This window comes from Temnothorax americanus, unplaced genomic scaffold (genome assembly GCF_048541705.1).
Source record: "Temnothorax americanus isolate GAGA-0224 unplaced genomic scaffold, ASM4854170v1 Scaffold31, whole genome shotgun sequence".
NCBI classification, from domain to species: domain Eukaryota; kingdom Metazoa; phylum Arthropoda; class Insecta; order Hymenoptera; family Formicidae; genus Temnothorax; species Temnothorax americanus.
The window spans coordinates 1,084,474-1,108,457 of NW_027509453.1; the positions used below are offsets into that span (position 1 = coordinate 1,084,474).

Below are 23,984 nucleotides of genomic sequence, written 5' to 3' on the forward strand. Positions count from 1 at the left end.
ATTATTTATTAGCCAAAAAATCACTTACAGAGAGTATCAAATTTCTATAACGGGAGGAACAGTGGCGACCTACAGGAATAATTAAAAATGACTCAAATTGAATATTATTCGACACTACGATTTTAATTACGTACACTGAAAAGATGCAAGATTAATTTTAGAAGAAGTAATTTTCCTAAATTTTCGACAGTAAAACGTCCATCATGCGTCTGAAATGATTTTGTTACAGACGTCTCAATATGTTTATGTCAATCCGTAACAATAAACGGTGATACCGCCAATCTAGCCAGGTCAACTGAGCAGTTGAACTTGAGAAATGATTGTAAATTACTCAACACTCGGTAATCTATATGTGATAGAATCCCAGAAAATTCTGGTTTGTGCCACCGATATATTTTCCGTTGGCAATTTTTATTTATATTATTTTTAAATTTTTCTCTCTATGCGAGAGGAAAAGAGAAAATATAGGGAGAGGGAAAGATAATGCGAAATGTAACAGCGGTGCGTAATAATTATGTAAATCACGCGACGCACGTGATGAAAAAGCCTTTAAAAGTTCCGCGGAATGAAAGAAAAAAAATTTCGTCACGCATGTGATTAATAATATACGCGTAACAAGCTCTCAATGTTATTGTTTCGCTCGCGTGCTATAACGCGAAAGCCCTGACGTCAGCGATCGTAAATCAAGGCTGGCAAAAAAAGCGCCTCATTTTGGAACTTTGCTCCAATAAATCGCGCAACGGCACGAGAACGCGAAGAAAAATTAAAAATCGTGGAACGCTATAATTGATTTGCGAGCCAATTTCGTACGTCGCGCGCACGAAGTGCCGTTTTTATTATTTTTTTTATCGCGAATAGGAATGCGAGACCACGCGATTAGAAATTTTACACTTTTACATAATACGTCGCGTCATCTCCTGAGGCCATTGAAGTGTCGCGCAAAGCTAAACTCACGTATTCATCCTGCGCACAATGGAACTCGATCCAGGAGTGCCGCGGCACCGCGGTATCCGTTTTTCACGAGAACAGCTGATACACAATCGGAGGAATTTCAAGCGCGTCGATACGCCGTGGTGCAAACGCTTCCTATCTTCTCGCATCGATAACGATTAATGTCCACTTATACCAATGTAAATTAACTTTAATCTATGGTTTATTTTACTTTTTATTTTTTTTTCTAGTTTTAAAAATTAAAAAAAGGATAAAAAAAAAATGGTAAACCGCGATTAAAGTTAATTTACATTGATGGAAATGGACATAAAAGGATAGCGGGGTTGCGTAGCGCGAATGAGTCATCGATTTTGCGTGAATCAATATATAAGATAACGGAGTAATCTTATATCACGTGGAAATAAATTCGTTACTTCGCAACAATGCGTGAAGGAAAAATTTACTAATCTTATACTGTTAATTTTTTATATGTTTTCTGTTTTTCATATTTTTTTCAGCCAAATATCTTTTAGTTCATTATACCAATATGTCGTGATTTAAATTCTATAAAGGATTTACAAGAGCACGTTGCTTTGTTAAATGTGAGCAGATTATTCTTTTGGATTCTTTTCAAGATGGCTCAAACTTTAAATGAAGATATCTCATTGTCAGTTGAATAATGGCAAGTTTCAAAATCTTTTCAATTCCTAAGAAATTTTACCGTCTCAGAGAAAATCTTTGATTTGTAAAACTAACAATAAGATTGTATATTCCTGTCTTCGACGATAAATAACCTTCCAAGGAATCTGTCATTGACAAAGGTTCTCGGTTTTAAATGGTTACATAGCATCGAATTACGAGAACAGCCCTTTTTTCGTCTTTCACTCTCAATTCTTTCGAGAGAACAGAAAACAAAGGTGGATCTATTTTCCAGGTATAGAACATATGACATCATGATGACGTTATCATCTGGAGTTAAAACAATAAATTTCAACACACCTTAAATATTTAACAGTGTGTTTTTTTCTCGGAACAGAAGAAAGAGATAACTGATCTACGCAAATGTTTATTTTTATTTTAAGTAATGAATAACATTATGATGACATCATTATGATGCCATTGTGAGCTCTATCTGGGTTATCAATGTTATCATGCGAACGCTGGAGAAAGAAGCGCGGATTAGAATAAAAGCAGCGATCATCGACCCCTCCATGCGACGACTCTAATTATCTAATCATAATTTTCGGTAAATAAGTCTCAGGGAGACTGCCTAAATTCTCCACAAATCTTTCTATACATAATGTCGAAATTATATGGCTGCGTATAGTTGTGAAATTAATGTGAAGAATTCAACGTTCTTACAATTTTATATTCAGGTATACAATCAGATATATTATTATTCGGGTATCTTTCTCCTCTTCCGGAAAAAAAGGTGTCTTACTATGCGAACAAAACGAAGGATCGTAGTCTGATGGAATAATAGACTCGAGATCGGTCCGGTGCTTGACGATTGGCGACGGCGCCGGAGCCTCAGCAACCCTTAGACAATCCATCGTCATCACGTGGACAGTCTGGATAACGATGCGTAATACAGGCGGAATACATGAGCCGAAGGGGAAGGAGCACGTTGGGGAACGAGGCAACGAGGTTTCCAAGGCTCAGTCGTCTAGCAGTCGCCGAGCAGGGCAGTCCCGGTAGTACGTTCGCCGGTCGATCGTATCGCCACGTCGGGTCGCGTCGCGTCTGCCGCGCTGGTCTCGGGATTCTCCGCGAGAACAATCTCGCCGGAAACACAGAGAGAGGAGTTCCCGGCCGTCTCTCCGGCGTCTTCCTATAGCCGGCTTTCGTCCCGTTTCCTGCCCTTCGTGAACGTTCGCGGCGCTCGACGGAGGATCGATTCCTGGAGAGGTGAGTGCTCGGCCGGACAGGCTTGGATTTCACGTGTATTTTATTTCGGCCGGCAGCTCGAATCTCGCGAGTCTGAAATTTGAAATACCTAAATACACAATTACATTTCTTTATTTGCTTAAGAATTTTATGCATTTTCGATTAATTTGTACATTCTGCGAGGTATTTATTATTATTTGACGAAGAGAAAGGAACTGCGTTTGTAACACGGCACACTTCGCGGATGATATAATTTTAAATTGTTGTCAAATCACCGTTGTCAGGACAACTCGATCGCTTCTGGGCTCCGTTGTCCGCGTTGTCCGCGCATTTAGAAGCGAATAACCGTACACTCTCGAGTCTCGAAAAGGAAAAGAGGAGAGAAAGTAACGTTAAATGCATTCGAAAGGGACAGGTTTATCTCGAGGTTTACTGACAGCACGCGTACTTGTTGGATTATTTACTGCCGGTCCTTTGCGACGTGACGCCACGTCGGGGCGTTGATCCGCAGCGGATCGATATCGATTCTCGTGGGTTTCTTGTAAACATTGGGAGCGTATAGGTACCACCGAGAGCCGAGCGGGCCACCAGAATGTCTGACGTCGGATCGGTTCTGAAACTCGTGGGGAAATTCGATCGCACGTACAGTTTTATTTGCAAAAGAGATAGACTACGTAAGGACGAATTTAGGGAGAGTCAACGTCTTTACGGTAAACATTTTAACCAAATTATAATTTGAAAATGTATCGCGGAAATATATCTGAAAATAAATTGTCGATATATTGTGAGAAAAGGCGACATCCCACTCAAATTATCTTTTTTTTTTTAATTAATTATATTAAAACGGAATCACATATGTAGATAATTGGAGTTTTGCAGCAAGAGAGAGCGACTCCTTTCTGTCCGCATTCAAATTTTTACTGAAAACAAATCATGCTAAAAGTGAATCGCATTGTTTAAATAATCAGATTTCTGCAGCAAACACGTCTTTTTTTTTAAACAAATCTGATTCAGTTGGAAAATAAAGAAATAAAAATACAAGATCCCAAAGAAAATATAGAAATGTAAATCGATGAATGTGTTTCGGACATATTCTATCGCAGTATATCTCGAGAAGCAAGCGTGACGAAATAAATAGAACGTTTATCGAATTGTGGTAGAAAGTTTAACTACGTTTACGATACCCAGTCATCTAATAATATCGACTTAACAAAATTAATACCCAGTATAATTCTACGATGTTTACATTGAAATTAAGTGTCGAGACTCGCAGCTTAAATGAATTCGATGTCCGACAGAGATTCCCGTCATCTTTTCTTGTTGTATACTTACCGTTGCGTCTAATAGCGTTTTCGACTGGGCCGGGTTTGCTCGCTCCGAGAGCGATTAATGACGTCACTTCGGTAAATCGACCAATGTTATTGCTCGATTTGCTGAAGTGACGTCGATAATCGCTCTCGGAGCGACCAAACCCGGCCCAGTCGAAAACGCTATATAAGGCATTCATCGGAAATTCGGAATTATATATCGGAAATATATATATATATCTTCGATATATATATATATATATATATATATATATATATCGAAAAATATATATATCTTGACCTGGACGCACGTATTATGGAACTCTTCGGAATGGATTTCGATATGTGGATCGGAATTATTCAATTTTTTCTAGAACACAATAGAAATCTAGTCCGTATTCACAGTCCGTTCTTATTTCAAGATCGTTTTAAGTAATGTCTTAAGATACGGCTCTGTGATTGGTCCACAACTTATCATCTTAAGACTGTACTTAAGACGACCTTAAATATAAGATTAGATTATACAGTAATGAATAGTGTCTTATAAAATAATTAAACAATTCTGATCGGAATTCACGTGGTACGAGTTGTCGCGCTTAAATTAAGCCTTAAATCGGTCGCAATGCTCACGCTTTATTTGTTTCCACCGACAGTTGTGCAATTTGTTGTCTCGTGCAATCGCAACAGGCGACTTTTACGACCTTTTGCCCGCGAAGTGACGATTAACCTGTCTCTCTATAGTGATGTTACGAGAATCTCGTAAGATGACAGGATCGATTGCACCAACATTGTCTATACCGGATTTACGCGCAAAGCTGATGGAGCGGCGAACGATTTATTTTCTTCGTTATATGTTTTATTGCAAAAGAAAGATTAAGACAAGAAGCGTGTTACCTAACTCGTTTCCTTCCTGGCATCATGCGAAGCCGGAAGAGCCTGACCTCGTATACGAGACTAATGATTTTTTCTTTGTCCACGTGTATTGTTTATGTGTATCGTAATGTACTGTAATCTCTCGAAAGATTTGCTTAACTCAGACTGCGTTGGTGCAATTTTAAACGCATAACCGGCGCAATTTTAACCCTTTATCTACGAGTCGCATCTACGCTCGCAGATGCAGCTATATAATGCCGTTTAACCCGCAATTAAACTCTGCCGATTGATTATACAACTCAAAACGTTGAGATCTATGATGAAAAAATTCAATATCTTTTCTTTTCTCCGGTATAAAAGAAAATTAAAAGGCAATAATTTATATTAAAAAATACAATAAAATGAAATTAAACTGATAGATGGACATTTCTGTACGCAGAGGCTCACAGATTCGAAAAGAATCAATCTGAATGTTTTATAATAACAATTTGTTACAAAGTATGACGATTTTCGTTTTCTAAAAGTCTGAATACCTCGCGCATCGTGCTCGTCGTGAGAGACAGTTTAGAGGCGCATCGCTTTCACGCTAAGTGCGTCTATACGTATTGGAAGTCTTCTCTGAGGAAATACTAAGGAAAGTCGCATATTATCGAGCACCGACTCTTATCCCGGGAAATTGCAAAATTTTTTCTCGAGTTTGTAACACAGCATACGCCAATAAACCGTTCGCCGTTCGCAACACGATGGATCGCTCTCCGCGACAATTACGGTATTTGCCGCGAGTGTTTTATGCACCGCGACGCGCATAAATTATCCGACCAATTCTCTTCTCTTTTGTTTAAGTTTTTTAAACGTTATTTTATCGAAAAAAAAAAACGTTCCATCGCGCGAACGTTTTTCGAATGGACATTTTTACTCATGAGAAACGTTTCTAGAAATCGGTTATAAAACGTTTCGGAAAAACGCTTATAAAAACATTTCTGAAACGTGTATATGTGCTACCTAGGTTATTATATAGATATAATAGGTTGGCCAATAAGTCCGTGCGGTTTTTTACTTATAAATGTTACTTATAAATAACCGCACGGACTTATTGGCCAACCCAATATTATCACTGTGTATAATATCAGCGTCTTTCTGTCGAATTCTGATTAGTTACAAAATACGAATTCGATTCTTGAGTAACCACTCGGCCCGCGGAGTAACGTTGCCTCACAACTATTTTACACGTTTTAAACAAAAACCATCCGATATCTCGGTCACAGCTCACAGCGACGCAACGCAGAAATTTTTGTGGTCATTGCATCGCGCGCGGAACAGTGACTTTCTGTCGGATGCAAAACCGATTTTTCTCCTTGCATCGTTGCGCGTCGCGATCGACAAGATACGCGTTTCCAACCAATTCTCTCTCTCTCTCTCTCTCTCTCTCTCTCTCTCTCTCTCTCTCTCTCTCTCTCTCTCTCTCTCTCTCTCTTTCTCTCTCTCTCTCGTACACTCTGCCGTTTCTCTTCTTCGTTTATTAAAAATTGAGATAAAAAGATATAAGATAATAAAGTGGAACCATCACGAATTTTGCGTAATTACCATTAGTCGCTCATTTTCTCGGGGCCATCACGAAGCCTGTTTTTACATACTTATTCACAGGAAACGAATACATCGGTGCAACTCGTACCTGCCATCAGGGTTTCTCCGGAGACTAACGATCGCCATGGGTCCCGGAAGAAGAAGAAGCCCGGCACCCGTCGTCTAACCGGCGATTTCATCTAAATTACTCGCACGCGCGCGCGTCTTATCCGACTTTCATCCCGCATGACTTCCACCAACGACCTGCGAGCGCCAATAAACCGAGAAACCCATCGGCGATCGAGATCGCGTTCGGAATTCAAAAGAGAATAAAACTGTTCGAGATAGTAAAATATAGAACACGAAACAGAAACAATAACTCTTCGATTGACGGAGTCAGGCGCGTTTATCAGAAATAAAATCTCGTTAATAATAATAATGGTTTAATTAAGTCAATATAACGATTAAAATTATATAAACGAACGTCGCTTCTATTCGTAATAAGATCTCGCACGAGAGAAGCTTCCGCGTGATTTGTTTCTCCTCTCGCGCATAAAATATAGAAACGTTTTGTTTTAATAATAAAGACATTTTAGCTAAAGACATTTAAAATTCCTACTTTTCACGTCTTTTGAACGTGTTTATGACGTCTTTGAGACATGCGCGAGAATGTTCTAGAAACTTTATGCATATACCATCTATGACGTCTATTCTTTTTCGAAGAAATTCATGAACTGGTGCACATTCGTGCAATAAGTTAAAGTGAAACAAAATATACTTGTCTCACTCTAACTTAATTGCATTACTGATGTGTACTAGTTCAGGAAGGATTCTTCAAAACGGAACACACGTATAAATGTTCTTTCAATGTAAACGTTCTGGCCACGTTCAGCAGAACGTTTATTTTGCAATTCTATTGGAAGTTTTCTAAGTTCAGATTTGTCCGATGACAAATAGATTAAGACCGGTAGGACAAAATTAATTTAAGTAAATAAGTGCATATATGTGCATGGATAAAATGATTTATTTTGTGCAATAATTAGTGCAATAATTTTGTGCAATATAAATTATGTTTCAAAAAAGGCTATTAAAGCTGTAGATAAAGCAAATTATAATTTTGAAAGGAAAAATTTAACAAATAGGCATTTTTATTAACTGTAGAAACGTAAAACATACGTTTCTTTAATCATGGTTTCAAAAACATTTTTGTTCAACGTTTCTTAATGGTTTTTTACGATTATGAAACTATAATGTATACGTTCAAAAACGTATATGAAACTAATATGTGCTCTACCTGGGAAATCTATATAATAATTAAAAGGAAATTTATAACTGTTATGTAAATGTTTAATGATTTAAGATTTAAGCTGATTTAATTTTAGGCTATAAAATGTTGGCCATCGTCGATCGGGCAGAGTTGACGAGGGTCTGTTCGTAGGGAGACGCCTACTTGACTAACACTAATCAGCAGGAAGGAGAAGAAGCGCACGCACACAATCTACAAACACACGTGTCGACCGATAGTAGTCCGATTAAGAAGAAAGAAGCACGATGGATCCTTATTCATTGAGGTAAATACACATTATCGATAAGACCTTCGTCAAGTAAATCGCCGTTGTAAAACATAAAGGAGGACAAATGTGCTTCGATCGTTTCCTTGTATTGAATCGATTCTCGTCGATGTTCTTTCCGCGATTTATTGATTCTATAACTATTATATAGTATAACTAAAATGCGAGCGTTTTAAAAAGACAATGACGAGGTGAACGCGAACTTCAATGACGGAGTGAGATTTATTTAGACGATCATCTCGATCTTACGCGAGCATTAAGTTTTCGGATTTCGATGAAGAATGCGAGAGGTTCTTTTATCACAAAGAGGCGGTCGCTGACGATTGAGTAAGCAAGCACAAAATCCGTTTCTACAAGAATGATCCATCAAAAACCTTCAACGGATCCCGCCAGAGTTTTTCCTCGCTCTTTGTCGAGGCGTTCTTTGCTCTTTGTTCCTTCTCTAGCCCGGCTGTTTATACATACCGTGTGGCAAAGTTCTAAAGTACATAGCTGTTCTGTAATCTACTAATATTTTTTTACCTCGACATTTCTTATCTTTAGAAAAAAAGTCCGCCTTAAAACATCTAATCTTCGTATTAGTTCGTATTAGTTCGGATCCATTTATCATCTTCCAAGATAGGTTTCTATAAATTTCTTAGTTCTTTTCTTCTTTTCTATTTCTATGGAAAAGAAATTCCAAAATACCTTCGAGATGCACAATTATTCTATAGCCTGCTGACATTTTATTACCCCGACATTTCCTACGTTTATAGAGAAGCATGTCCCCTAAAATATCTTTATATTAGTCCAGATGTGCTTATATAGGTATTCTTTAGAAAGCTTAGAAAGTACCCCGAAAAATTCTTTTCTGATCCTTCGACAGGAAGGCACGTCTTTAGATATATCTAAGGTATAAAAATTAGGAGATATCTAATTTCTGTTTTATAAATTCCTTGAAATTCTTTCTTTTGTCTTTGCTATAGAAACGGGAATGCATAATATTAATTTAGCTTCGAGCACAATTGAATGCGAGAACCGTTGAAGTCGCAAAATAATGTCCATCCTGACAATTATGTAATTTAATGATTATTATATAATTATCAGGATACGATTTCAATACCGGGACAAACATAATAGACGTCTTTAAGACGCAGACGAGCGACTTTGCGCCCGCGACTACTTTAACAGGAAGACTTAAGCCCGCGGTCTACAATTGCGTAAACGTATAGGGTTGTAGGATTAGGAGTAGTAGTAGTCGTGAATCTTGTACAACGGATCAATCTACAATAGAGTAACGATACGTTGTAAACTTGATTAAAGAGTGCAGTGTGCATTTCGAATGTGGACGGTTTAGCACTCTGATTGGGTTGGCTCTTACGTTCACATCTGGCGTAGTCGTGAAAGATGAAGTTCAACCATCTTCCACAACACGCTTTACAACCGCAGTACCGCTTTACAACTACGCCGTACAATACTCTTACAACTACTTACAACCACGTTTATGCAATTGTAGAACAGCCTTTACTCGAGAAACCAGTTTCGCTGACGTGAAGCTGAAGTGTCTCGATTTGGCAGCGATATGATTGAAATATTGTAATTCGATTCTGTCACGTTCTTTGTAATTGCATAAACAGTTATGCGACGTATAGTTTTAAAATCGCTGTAAAGTTATCGGAGAGTTCTTTTGAACAGTATGTTAAATTTTGAAATTATTACATCTTGAGAGAAGCAAGATAACTGTATTTTGTTTTTTGCCGACTTAAAAACTTAAAGATCATCGGTGAACATATGAAATTGCTAAATCATCGTCGATAACGCAGCAATTTAAATCGAATCCTATATATTAAGTTTTAAAGTATGGACATTTCTTTTTAAAATTGAGAATAATTATTAGTAACCTTAATAATAAAATATCTGGGATATAAGTCTAATAAATTCTGAATTATAAATAAAAATATCGAGATAACTCTGCCGGACAAGATTATAATGAAGATTTAAGTGCTCGATCACGCGTCTCGGATACACGATAGATAACGTTTTTTCAATTATCGGCAACAGATTTTTGAAATCGCAGTCAAAAGGAGGACTCGTGAACGGCCACTCGATTGCAAGATCGCTCGCCCATTAATCTTTGACCTCGAGTTATATGCGTGTGACGTTAGCTTCTCGTGACAAATTGTCTCTCGAATGTCGTAAAGACGTCGGTGGGGCTATACACGCAAGAGCTTGTGGATGTTTCTTCCGCACGCACCCGCGCCATAATCGCGTCGTAATCGCATTCGTGTGCTTTGTTTGCTAGTATCATCAATGAAGAACCGATCAGAGAAATAATCGCTTTCGAATCGGCGACGATTATAAAATTTACATACTCGTCATGAAGTAAAAAAGATCGTAGGCACGAAGAATGTATCACGCGAAATCGATGATGCAACTAGTGCGCGATCGTTGCACAGAAGATGATCACAAATCCTGAATCGGAATGAGAGGAAATTGGGCTATGAAATATTCTCGCGACTGTTTCATTGTCGTAAAGCTAGAAACAAATTTGTTTCTCTCGCGAAATCTGTTTTTCTCGCAAAATTGCGATTATTAGGCTGCTGTGCGCTGTTTAACACGAGTTAATTCGTATTTGATGATTTGGCTCATTGTCTTATTAGTTATTACACATTCGTTAACATGTCTATTAACACAAATATTTATTATATTTTGGATTTTGAATAATTTAACATGCATAATTAAAATTGGCGTCGGAAACACTTTTTTCAAATATGGCTTGGCAGTCGATGTGTTAATGTTAATCAATACATGGGAGAGGATATAGAGTGCTAGCGATAAACGAGCCGTAGCAAAATGACGCGATATATTATGCCTTATCACGAGCTTGCACTTGATATAATTTGATCGCTTGATATAATCCGATACAAGGACCGTGAATTTCGTGGTTTTACCGACATTGGATCCATTTACGGCAATCGCATCGCATATGGCGTTATCGGATAACGAAGTGTAACGTCACCGAAATTCGTAGAATTATATCCATGCACGCACTTGTCTCGTACGTGTGCTGCAAATTATTTATTTTCAATATTAAGAGAAACAAGACCCGTTATGATACACACATACACACACACATACATACACATCAATTTAGAAGAAAATGCTATTTACGTCTGGATCTTTGGTAGCCTAATAATGTTTAAAATATTGACCATTCAGCTTGGTAAGTGCGGCATTTTCTTCTAAATGGATTCATTTATTTTCGTTTCTGCCTCCGTTTCATGGACCTTGACTTTGATTGTTACGTATTAATATCGAGCAAAATATATTGACCGGAAAACGGTATTGAGAGCATATCAACGATTTATTTGCCTGCGATATGTCACAGTAGTATTATCGCTGGGCTTTGTTGAATCAGGGCCAAGGTTAATGACGCGAGTGGTTACGCCAGTTCGAATAACGTGTCTACTTTTAGCAACGAAGCTAAAGCTAAACGTATAGGACGATCGCGAAAGATCCTTCAACCCCGACCGGCAGTAGCCGCGATACGCGACGCGGAACTCGCGCGGAATAATAAACACGTCGTTGTCAAAGACCATAGCCGTCATTTTGAAGCAATAAAAAAAGACAAGCGCGAGGTGCCGATACGTCTGGCGAGTTGAATGAGCAGAAAATGCCGTAATAAGTCTCGCGAGTGGATATGTACCCTCGATAGCACGCAAAGTACGTACTTAGTCAGTAATTAGACCCCCGACGACAACGTGTAGCGAAGCGAAACGACTCCCCCGCCTTTCGCTCATGCGAAATGTCAAACGGCTCTCGCCACAAGCGCACATTTGTAATAACAATGCAACTGTTGCGGAAATGGGATAAAAAATTTAGACGTCTGATGTACAGACGAGCATAAAAGAATAAAGTGCGCGACTCTGCACTTGGTGTCCGCGCAAGTCGGTATGTCTTCATAAATAGAATCGATATTTCGAGAGTCGGCAATTTACTTACGTCTGCCACGTGCCTCGCGGATTCCGCGGTACGGTCGCGGTGTACATTGTCTTAACTTATGTTAGTGTAACAAATCGCGATGCACACACTTGAATACGGGATGGAGTACATGGCCCATGAATAACAAGTCCGGCCTGGCCTTCTCCCTATTCTTCTGGCTACGCAAAGCTATCAGAAAAATGGGGGACCGGCATGACAATGAGTTGCGCTTGCTCTGAGTATCCTGCAGGTATATAATGTCTGCGTGTGGTTCAGCAAGTGTAAATCTATAACGAACTTGCTTCGCGAATGTATATTATTAAATATTATAGAAAGATGAAATTTAAACCAATATCTTGAGTTCAATAACATTTTGTTATTTTTAACTACCATGTGTGCCAGATGAGTTAAATAACATTTTGTTATTTTTAACTACCATGTGTGCCAGAATTGATTATCTTAACACACAAAACAGTATTATTTTAACTCCATTGGGTTAGTTAAATTAACATTGTTTTAGTTAAATTAACGATATATTGAGGAACAGTGGCGACCTACAAGAATGGTTAAAAATGACTCAAATTGAGTATAATTTGATACTATATATGAATTTAACAGAGTGTAAGTCGATTTGAGGTGTTTTAATTTTATGAGCGCGCGATATATGAACGTGAACGTTTACGAGCTTCAAGTTCAACTCTTGACTAAAAATTGAATATTTCGATATTGAATAATAAAATATCTTGGAATGGTTTTATTTTTGATACTCATCTAGGTATATGACGTTCGCGGAGAAGCTACGAGCGTGACGAAAATAGATCCGTGACGAGAAAATAACGAGCTTAGAATTATTTCAGGAAAGCATTATGCAAAAAAATGATGCATTGCGAAAATTATTGTACTTCCCGACCGTAATCGTATAGTGATTGCGAATGATCGAGCCAGTCATTGTCCGTACGTAATACGGATTTCTTAATGATATAATCGCGATAATAGTTTTATCTCTATCAGATAAGTGAACGAGCTGTTATTCTGAATATGCAACGCAAATACAATTCCGAATAAAGATTATCAAGTTTTGTTGTATACAAATTGGCTATAAACATTTTGCAGCGTGTATAAACATGTATTGCATAATTTGTCACCTTCGCTATATGTATGGCGTAAGCAACATCATCTAAAAGAAGATAATTGTTTGAAGTCTCGCGTAAAGATGACCACAGTTTTCTTATGACAAATTCTTGTTATAAGAATCCATACAGCATCATAACAATTGATCGAATTGTCTAATACAAAGTAATTGAATTAAAAAAAATATATATGATTGATAAGAAATAGGTAGTTTACAAATAATAGATATATTAAACTGCAATCTGCTGTTTGCCTTCCAGCTTGTTAGAGTCACGGTAAGAAACCAGATTTAACTGCTATACTGTGTTAAATGAACGCGCGTTAATTCATCAAGTACATAATTGATCTAGCCAAGATCGTCGCTCTATTTTTAACTGAGAATAATTGTCCGCTCAACGAGGACGTTTCCAAGCGCTTCGTTACGTCATGTAAATTAATTTGTTAGCTAAGTGTCCGTGTAAGGAAAATTCACACTTGGAAAAGATTCAGACTTGTAATATTCTTTAAAAGAATCAGTACGAATTAAAAAACATATTATTAAAATCATGGACGGTGAACAGTGTTCTGTATTTATATATAATAAAATAGCAGTGATTTTTTAACAAGCCTGTCGACTAAGTTACGCGAGAATTAAGTGTTTAGCGACGGAAAAAGAAATTGCTGATTAAAAATAATCATTGAAAATAATCAGTTCTCACTTCCGCGGCATTTCTTCTTAAATTAAAACAGTATTAATTTACCCTGATAAATTAGCGATAAATTGCCACGATAATAAATGAGCCACGGTGCAACACGCTTCATCCGCGTGATCTCATTGTTATGCGAGACTATCGTTTTGACATTGCCTATGTTTAGCAGACGCAACCAGCGACTTGTGTTTCCTTGCATGGTAAATTAATTGATTAAGGACCGTCGGTCCTATTCTCTGAACTTATATACGGCAATTTAATATCATCGTAACAAAAAAAAATAATAATTACCCGTATTGTTAAACGAAGTCACAAATCGACAGTGAGAATTATTCATTTGATATGGTTTTCCTTTGCCCGCATATATCTTACGTCAATTTTCTTCCTGACAATTTTTTTGATTGTGAGGATGCAAGATTATTAACTTTAGCGCCATAATTAAACGAATTTAATTTCAGACAAATACCAGAAAAATTGCTATGATAATGGTATGATATTCGGAAATTGCAGCCGAAACTGAAGCTGTTATATGACGGGCACGCTGTTGAACTGTTAGACCATATTCCGGAGAAACCAGTTTTCGTAATTCGTATAATAGGTGCCGGGCTCGATTCTTGGGAAACGTCTACGAAAACAGCATCCGATAAACACACGTCTTTACTTAATATAATCGCTGTGCTTCTAAAAGTTACGTGATTTTTTGTATGTCAAGCTGCGAGCGAAATAGCGCCATAAATATAGCGCTGGCTTATTGCAACCTCGTAGCGGGCCTAGACATTTTTGCGGAACTGCTTAAAAGCGGTAGAGAAGTGTCGAATAAAAAAACAGAAGAGAAAACAGAACAGACAAATATTGATTACGAAAACACAATTATTAATGAAAAACGAGCTATCGCATTTCACCTATGACACACTTATTAATTGAATTTCAATTCGAATTTTAAACTTTACTTTAAATATATAGCATTATTATGTTTATAAATATATAATATATATAAATTATATATGAATATATATTATAATATTTGTTTGCAATAAAATATTAAATGATTGCATTTGCTGTTGCAATAAGGAATGTTCAAATATCATTTACTGTAACGTTACGACGGGTGTAACGCGGTCTAATTACATCGGTCGAAATTCAATTTGAGGATTACGCGTCGCTGTCGACGGCGGATTGCGTTTTGACATACGAAACTCGCGAGAAACCAAAACACACCGGCGCAGCGAGGATCAGCGTTATAAATATTTATGGACTCTACAGCCGCGGTTTAAATGAATACAGGCGAGAGGCGATACGCGTCGCGCCGTCACTTAAATGGCACGCCGAGACGTCAAACGCATGCACGTGACAAACGGCTGCCGTAAATTGCAACTCGGTCTTGAAAAAGGCGCGAGTCGCAGTAGAAAACAAGAGTAAAAACTCACGCCGGTACAACGTTATTTCTCGCACGGTTTATTTGAAGATCGATTGATGACGTCCCGTTGTGTTTCAGCGTGGAGCGGGAGGCGTCGAAGAACATCGAAGAGAACGAGCGAGAGTGCTTCAAAGATGCGATTGTTTCGAGCCGGAGCCTCAACAAAGGTTTCGTCGAGCCGACGAATATTAGAAATGCCATCCGAGAGGTACCAATAATTATCGGCGTTATCTCATCATCACGAATAATTATTTCTTCTTACTTTAGGGCGGTAGCATGTTTTTCATGCGGAAAATGCTCTCCGAAGGCTGTGTCCTTCTAATTGATGCAAAAATGCAGTAAATTACGTTTAGTAACACATTTTTTCGCATTTTGATGAATAATTTTATTTTTAAAAATGATAAGATCTCTTTTGAGAGGAATTTATCAAAAATTTTTAGAGAGAAATTATAGTGAAAAGATATTCAGATAAAAAAAATTCGATTGGAAGAGAAAGTGTTCTTGTTTGCTCGCGTTTCGCGGAGCTTAAGAGGATCGTAGAAAAGTAGCGAGCCAATGCGAAATGTTCATTTCGCGGAAGCTGTGTATGTACGTCGCTTCTGAACCTTCGCAGATCGCTGCTTGCATCGTCGCTGCGTCTTTCCACATAGCGGTGGGCTTCACCATGGCGTATTCAGCGACTCTCATTCCTCATCTGGAGAAGGAAGACGCGAAGTTGCATGCCACGAAGGAGCAAACTTCCTGGATAGGTGAGGTAGCACAAATATGTGGCGTATATGCGCGGCAGCCGGCAATAAATACAAAGGCGATAACAGTGAAAGACATCGCATTATTCCGTGAAGGAGATTACGCGCGTAATATCAATTACGAATTACGATAACTACCCTGATCGTCCCCTTCCGTGAATAACATATATTCATTAGTACTCGAAACGATGACGACGCGAAATAATCTATTGTTATGTAAACGTTATCGTATAAATGTATATACATATATCGTAAAATAGAGTATTGTAAATACAGCGTCAGATATCGCGCGATCATTACTGATATCTCGTTGACAGTTAGCTATCTTCCCTATATCGATCAAGTATCGTCACGAGAGTAGACGTATTACGTAAAAGTTGTTGCAATTATCGGAAGAAAACCGTACGTGCACGCCGTGCGTGTCTGTTGCCTGTTGCCATTGTGCGCTCTGATTAAATTCGCGTTACGCAAGATCAATCTATTGCCCATCGGCATTGCAATCTTCTCGCGACAACGGAAGATTGTTTTCTTACTATAGATGAACTTTCAATCTAGAATGCCGATGATCGTAGTCGACAATTTTAATCGAGGTCTCTTATGTTATTCGAATACATTTTATTGAATCGTATGTAAATAATTAAAAATGTACGACTTACGAGACTAGTCGGGGAAAATACAGGTAATTTTCATAAATGGTCGCCTGGGGTGATTTTTATATCTCAGTACCGAAAAAATCAAGTTCATATCACAGTAATTTTTATGTATTTCTTTCGTTTTTTAAATATTTTTTTGGTTTCTTCTTTTTTTAGAAAATGTTGAGTAAATCTATGTGTATACATATTGTCCTCAAATACCAATAAATTATAAAAACAATCAAAAATACACAATATGTAATTAATAACAATGACTTTTAATTGGGGTGTAAAAATCATCCCAGGTAACCATTTATGAAAAAAAATCAGACGCCCATTCTCGGGTTAATTAGTTCTGTATTATTGAAAACCGTGCAATTCGAGGCCACATTCGTATAAAATTGAGCATTTAGTTCCAAGAAATCCTTTAAAAAGCAACATAAACTCTACCCCTGCATCTATATGCATTTCTTTTATTGTGTGACCATGTTATTCCAACTTCATGAAACTCAAGTACCGTGTTATATATACATATATATATATATATATATATATATATATATATATATGTACATATATATTTGGCACTTATCTTATATTCTCTTTACGGTGTAAAAATACGCTGGAGCTAGGGGAGACGGGATATAACGAGAATAGATTGGTAACAATAAGTAAAATAAATAAAATCGATCCTGTTACTTTCAGCCAGTTTGGCCGTGGTGAGCGCGCCGATTGGCGCGTTATTAGGGGGCTTCCTGATGGAGACGTTCGGTCGATTGAGAACCCTGCAGATCGGCGCGATTCCTTCCGTAATCGGTTGGATCCTCATCGCCACGTCGATAAATATACCAATGTTGCTGGTGGGTCGTTTGTTAACCGGATTAGCGACCGCCCTGGCGACATCGCCAGCGATCGTCTACATCACCGAAGTAGCCAGGCCGGAGCTGCGCGGCTCCTTGATCTCGTTCGGGCCGACGCTGGCGTCGTTCGGCATGGTGTTGTGTTATCTGAAGGGTGCTTACTTACCATGGGAACTCGTCGCCTGGCTCAGCCTCATCTACTCGATCGGGCCCATCGTGCTGGTGCAGCTGTTTGTGCCAGAGTCGCCCGTTTGGCTCGTATCGAAGGGCCGCATCGACGACGCCAAGAAGTCTCTGGAATGGTAAATCCAATCTGGTTAATTAAATGGCAACATTTTTACCGTAGACATATATAGGCGGAGCATAAGCTCAGCGGGGGAGACAGATTCGTGGTAAGGGGGACATACCTACCTAGTGAGAAATGACCCATCGAATTGACGTCTATAGACGTCGATTTGATGGGTCATTTCTGGCTGGGTATATTCGGCTATCAAACGAAAACAGAGCGATGCTGGTGCGCACTACTGCACTGTGCACCCAGCATCGCTCCCAAGCAGTGAGCCCAGCGCTAATGTGAGCCGAACGCAGCTGAAAACGACCGAAGGCCTGGATATTCCGACTCTTTCCCGCTAAATCTTACACACCCGGACACCCCTCGCCTATAGTGGCACCTTATCCACGTTATGCTTCGTCTATACATATATGTCTATGATTCTTACAGCTTACAGACCTTAATTAGCAAAACTGACAATTACTAATGATCACTCTCGCTTCTCATTTGAGAAAACCAATAGGATTTACAATAATTGACAACTCTAATGTCGTTCGTAGGCTTTACAAGAACGAGACATCGGAAAGCAAGACATCGGTGGCCGAGGCGCAATTTATCAATATTATGAAGGAGAACGAAATTAAATTGAACGAGCAAAGACGGAGCAAACACAGCAGCGCGTCCAATAAATGGCGGGGATTTCTCAAGCCGACCGGATGGAAACCCATGTCGATACTCTTCCTGCTTTTCACGTTTCAACAGTTCTCCGGAATTTACATTACGCTGTTCTACGCAGTGACTTGGTTTCAAGTAATTAAAAAATACCTGTTTATATATCTAATCTATATATTATATATCTTGCTCTCTCGTATTTTGCAAATTGTTAAAGTAAATATAAGAAGCAAGTAAGAGCCAACGCCGACGGTGAAGCGAAATTATATAACACAATAAGGTACATCTGTTAAAACTACGATTACAAACGTTTCTCTCGGTCTTAGTTTAGACCCTCTTCAGTGTATACAAAATTATGGGATGCAGTACAACGTTTGTAATCGTAGTTTTAAAAGATTTATCTTACTGTATTATATAATTTTGCTTCACCATCAGAGCATTGGTTCTTATTTACCTCTTATATTTACGAGTCTTATTTTTTGTAAATTGTATCGTTTGTAAATTGTATTCCATCGTGATTTAAATACATGTGATATTTAAATTTATTTATTAATGATCGATTTGTATAAACTGGTAATGGATACAGTAAGACTATAATAGGTATCGAATTTTTTACAATTTTCAGGAAGTAGGTGCGGATGTGGATGAATACATAGCGTCAATTTTAGTGGGCCTGACGCGTTTTCTGTGCTCCATGGTGAACACTTGGCTGCTGAGGCGATATAAGAGACGACCGTTGTGCATAATATCGTCCTTCGGGATGGCTGTGTGCATGATCGTCTCCGGTTACTTCACGCTGAACATCAAGAACGGCGATCGCAGCGGGTACTGGGTGGGTTTCGAGGATTATCCCTCGTATGATTTTGTGAGATTTAATTTTTAAAGACTCGCGAGAAAATGTGATGTGATGTTCGCAGGTACCGGTGGCGTGTCTGTTACTTTACGTGTGCACGTCGATGATCGGGATGCTGACTATTCCGTGGACCATGACGGCGGAATTGTTCCCGACCGAAATCCGCGGAATCGCCCATTCCATCAGCTATTCCATGGCGAATCTGCTCATGTTCGCCGCGTTGCAAAGCTACAGAAGCTTGCAAGCTTTTCTGGGAGGTACAATATTCGAAATATTTATATTTTGTATAATTATCATAGGTACCGTGATATATATCTTATCTGTCTCTTTCACTTTCACATTTCAATTACTTTCGTATACCTTTATATTTCTAATTTTGTATGCAATTCTTTTTTATTTTTTTCAAATCTAATTTGAATAATCTTTTTACTCATTATGTAAAATTCAAACGACAAAAATTTATAGAATCTTGTATTTCAAAACAATTTGACAAACTTGATTAAGGAAATTCTTTTGTTTCAAGGTTCATATGCGGTGCAATGGTTCTTCGCTGGCGTTTCTGTAGGAGCAGCTATTTTCGTGTGGCTAATGCTGCCGGAGACGCACGGGAAGAAGCTGTCGGAGATCGAGGAGTACTTTCACAACAATTTTCTGGCCTTGGGAGCGAAAAAGAAGGACAAAAGGCGACGAGCTGCGAGAAGAGCTCAGCAAAACGCGAAATCGCCGGCGACCGAGCCACTCAATCCAAAAACCGTACAGAATGTTTAAGCGCTCTCTCTCTCTCTCTCTCTCTCTCTCTCTCTCTCTCTCTCTTATTTTCTTCTTTTTTTCTTTTATTGCGATCCGCCATCTGCGAATTTTTTTAGACAAATTGCTAATAACTTCGTGCGTTGAACCACACGTTCGAGATATACTTAGCTATGCAAAATGTCATTTTGATACTAATGATATAATTAGTAAAATTTATTCGTACGACTTTAAATTATAATTCGTTCGAATTTATTTGAATCGCATCTGGCGGAAAAACCGACGGGAATATTCGGAAGGGTGCACAACTTTACGAACGGGCTGATAAATGAAATGCGAAGAAATGAAGTGCGAAGTTAAATCTCAGCTACGAATATAACGTCGCGTCTCGTTGCTTTCATTTATTATCACTTATTGTTGAATAATTCAAAATTGATCTAAACACTCACGCGCAACACGTATTGCCATTATCGTAGATGTGGACGATAAAAGGCGAGCGTAAAATATTTCTCCGATGTTCCGCTTCTCGCTGGATTAGAGCTGATAAAACATGTCGAGATATATTATTAATGTAACGTTATTACGTAATGAGAGAGAAAGAGAGGAAGATAATAATTTAAAAAAAAACGCAAGATTTGCGTTTCACAAAGAATCGCGCTCCGCGCGAGAACGTCCAAGCATAGTGCCTCCAATTTTTCTTTCAAGAATTTCGCGTGAGGATTATCGTTACAGTATTATGATGCCGATCTGATGTCGCAGGTTATAATGAGAAACAATCACACATTCATTTTTACAATTCACAGTTACATTAAGGTCGAATACGAACCGATATACATTAATCATGAGTTTCATTAGCCTTTCTAGAATCACAGTAGAGTGTAATCATAAAGTAACACAATATTGAGCGCATTCTCAGATTTCCTGTTTATCACGATACTATATGTAATCTAGAAGCTATCGGCGTGATAACGATCGTTTATATAATCATAAGTATAGAATCATCATACATTTTCCACAAATTGTCTTGCAACTGCTATATAATCAAAACAGATAAGAAAAGTCTATAAGTTTCATTACGTATATTACCAACAATCATATATTTGTTAATTTTAAATTATAGCAACGATTTTTATTAATAGCAATGTTTCAATTGGCAATTACATCTATGATTTAAAAAGATATTTTACACTTCTAGCTCTCATTATGTGTTAAGAAAAAGTCAACATACTTTATAATTTACTTCATTTACGTTTCCGCGCGCGCGTTTGTGTGCTTACTTCTTCATTTTTATCAAACTTACTTGAAATTGAGGACGAGCGTGGCCTAGTAGACAGCGCACTGGTCTCTTGAGCCAAAGGTCCCGGGTTCGATTCCCGGTAGAGCTAGAAAAATTTATTCGCTCGTTCTTGCCACGAGAACTTCTCTAAAAAAAAATAAAAAAAAATAGCCGCTCGGAATCGGCGTTAAACTGTAGATCCCCCTTTCTCGATTATGAAGTAATTTTAAGATTGTAATACCATGAAACTATTTTCTTTTGTTAAAAATATTAAAATCGGGAAAAACAGTAAGGGTGCGGTCCCATATGGACTGATATTTTCCGCGTAACGCGTATCGCGTAACCAATCTGAGACATTCCGCATTTTCTGTTACGCGGAATTGAATGTCCTTGGTTCACATGAGCCATTTTTTTCCGCGTAAGGCGTATCGCGTAACCAATCATATCGTTCATTCTTTTAGAATGTTCCAACAGAAATGTCAAACGTCGTAATTTATTGGTTACGCGATACGCGTTACGCGGAAAAAATGGCCCATGTGAACTATATAAGGACATTCCATTCCGCGTATATAACAGAAAACGTGGAATGTCTCTGATTGGTTACACGATACGCGTTACGCGGAAAATATCAGTCCATGTAACCGCACCCTAACGGTGTTATATAAAAGAGCTGATCGTACAACGAAGCTGGGAAGAAACAAAAGTAAAAGATGTATGCTGTCATAATATAAAGGATAACTCCATAGATGATGATGGTTCCAACCATCTTCTTGTGTCTCTGCTCCGTAGTCTGGCCATACTGTTGGATGTCTTTGATTTGTGCATCTAGACTCTCCAAAATTTCAATGGTCGTCTTCTTTTTGAAATCCGTAGTAAAAAAATAATTCGATTTCAATTTACGAAGCAACATATCGCGTATCGTTCGCGCATCCGTAACATAATTCCTTCGGTGACGCGTCTAAATTAGAACAAAGTTCGTCATTGAGTGTTAATTTGGGTCTTTCACAATATCCTGCGGAATAAATTTATCAGCCGCTTTTGTTCAGATTATTATCGCAGAATCGATCGCGATAAGGGTTCCCCGCTTTTTTTTCATCTGTCGTTCGATTTCGCCGTAGTTTTACTTCAACGGGGCTTCGAGAAATGATGTGAAACAATTTACAAACATTAACATGGACGATTTTCAAATCGTCTAGCTATAAGTAGCAAATTGAATATTTACGTAACACATGTACAGCGGGGTAAATTATGCACCGCTGAACCTTTATTTATTTTTTTCTGTGAAAAATCTGGAGTTTCGCGAACTCGCTGCGATCGAGTGGATTTATTAAGCGGATAATCCGCGTTCGCGTGTGGCGCCGTTTACTTAGGACAGATAAGATCATTGTTTAGCGTCATTAAGAACCATTTAGACGGAGCGAGACATTGTTCGAAAACCACTCGCAATGATGATCGCAAGACGTTGCAGAATTCAAAACATTCATATTCCATTCACTATATCGCGCAGATGAATTTCAACAAAAAACAGCGACATGGATATATTCACGTTTGTCACTCACGTTTCAACAATCAGATATGTAATTAAAAAATAAATACATTGTAATTTAATTAAATTTTAATCGAATAATTCAATAAATTATTACATGGATCTGGCTTTACACAATTTTGCAAGATCGTTCCGTCTAAAAAATAGACTTTGAAGGAGAAAATCGTCGAGTAAACCCGATGAACGCCACTCGTCGATATACCGGAAGGACCGGCGAGCCGAAATTTTTATTTTTATACATTAAAATACGATATGCCATACACGAATGTATAATAGCTAAAACAAAAGACGAACCTCCCACGATTTTCGGCTCGCGTTTGGCGACTTGGTACAGTTCACCGGTGCTTTGCAGGACAAATTTCATCTCCGACCGATGACCGGTTTCATCGCGATTATATAGACGATATTCATAGTCCGATCTTCTCTGCGAGTCTATGAATAACGTTCCATGTTTGGCCACCGTTCAACCGATCGTTAAATTCCGGTAGGAAGAAACGAAGGAATCGATGAAGCCAAGCTCGATGCAACCGGCCGTCAACGAACTTACTTTTATCACATGTGATACTGTTTTCTCACTTCTTGTTTTTCTTATTTCCCGCGAAATGAACGAGTTTTAATTAATACCCAATTTATCCATAGCGAAATACTTTCTGGTATTCGTTTACGACTCGAAAGATCTTTCTGTGAATTTACCTATATATCTTTTCATAGCGAAAAATTCTTATTCAAAGATCGTGTTGTACGAATTTCCGAAGTGTTGGCGAGATGTGCTATCAATGTCGCAAAAACGCGTGAATTTGGAAACAAAGAAATTTTCTCTTCGTTCTGCCGCTCTTCTTCGTGCATACGTGATGATATTTAGGTCGATGTACATACATCGTATCGTTATATGAGCTTCTACTACAATATACACGATGCCATTGTTTATATTGAACAGTTTAATAAAGCGTTTGTAATACAAAGCACTTGGCCTAATTTGATTACGACCTCACAAAGGATGAAATCGGTTAATAAATATCGCACTTGCGCTAATTCTTCATAATAAAGTTTCGA

General features: G+C 38.3%; 1 protein-coding gene across 1 annotated transcript; it reads left to right on the forward strand.

Annotated features, from left to right (window-relative positions):
• The first annotated feature begins 2,575 nt into the window (after positions 1–2,575).
• On the forward strand, positions 2,576–23,896 carry LOC143900888 (trehalose transporter 1-like protein). Its single transcript, XM_077412658.1, has 9 exons — positions 2,576–2,838; positions 7,943–8,131; positions 15,407–15,536; positions 15,942–16,077; positions 17,412–17,868; positions 18,398–18,647; positions 19,135–19,341; positions 19,427–19,619; positions 19,886–23,896. The coding sequence occupies exons 2-9, from the start codon at positions 8,112–8,114 to the stop codon at positions 20,128–20,130; spliced, it is 1,638 nt and encodes a 545-aa protein (XP_077268784.1). The 5' UTR covers positions 2,576–2,838; positions 7,943–8,111; the 3' UTR covers positions 20,131–23,896.
• Positions 23,897–23,984: the final 88 nt, after the last annotated feature.

Coding starts and splice junctions, on each gene's coding strand:
- LOC143900888 (XM_077412658.1), top strand. CDS start 8,112: ATGGATCCTTATTCATTGAG. Junction 8,132..15,406: donor ATGGATCCTTATTCATTGAG/GTAAATACACAT, acceptor GTTGTGTTTCAG/CGTGGAGCGGGAGGCGTCGA. Junction 16,078..17,411: donor GGAGCAAACTTCCTGGATAG/GTGAGGTAGCAC, acceptor TGTTACTTTCAG/CCAGTTTGGCCGTGGTGAGC.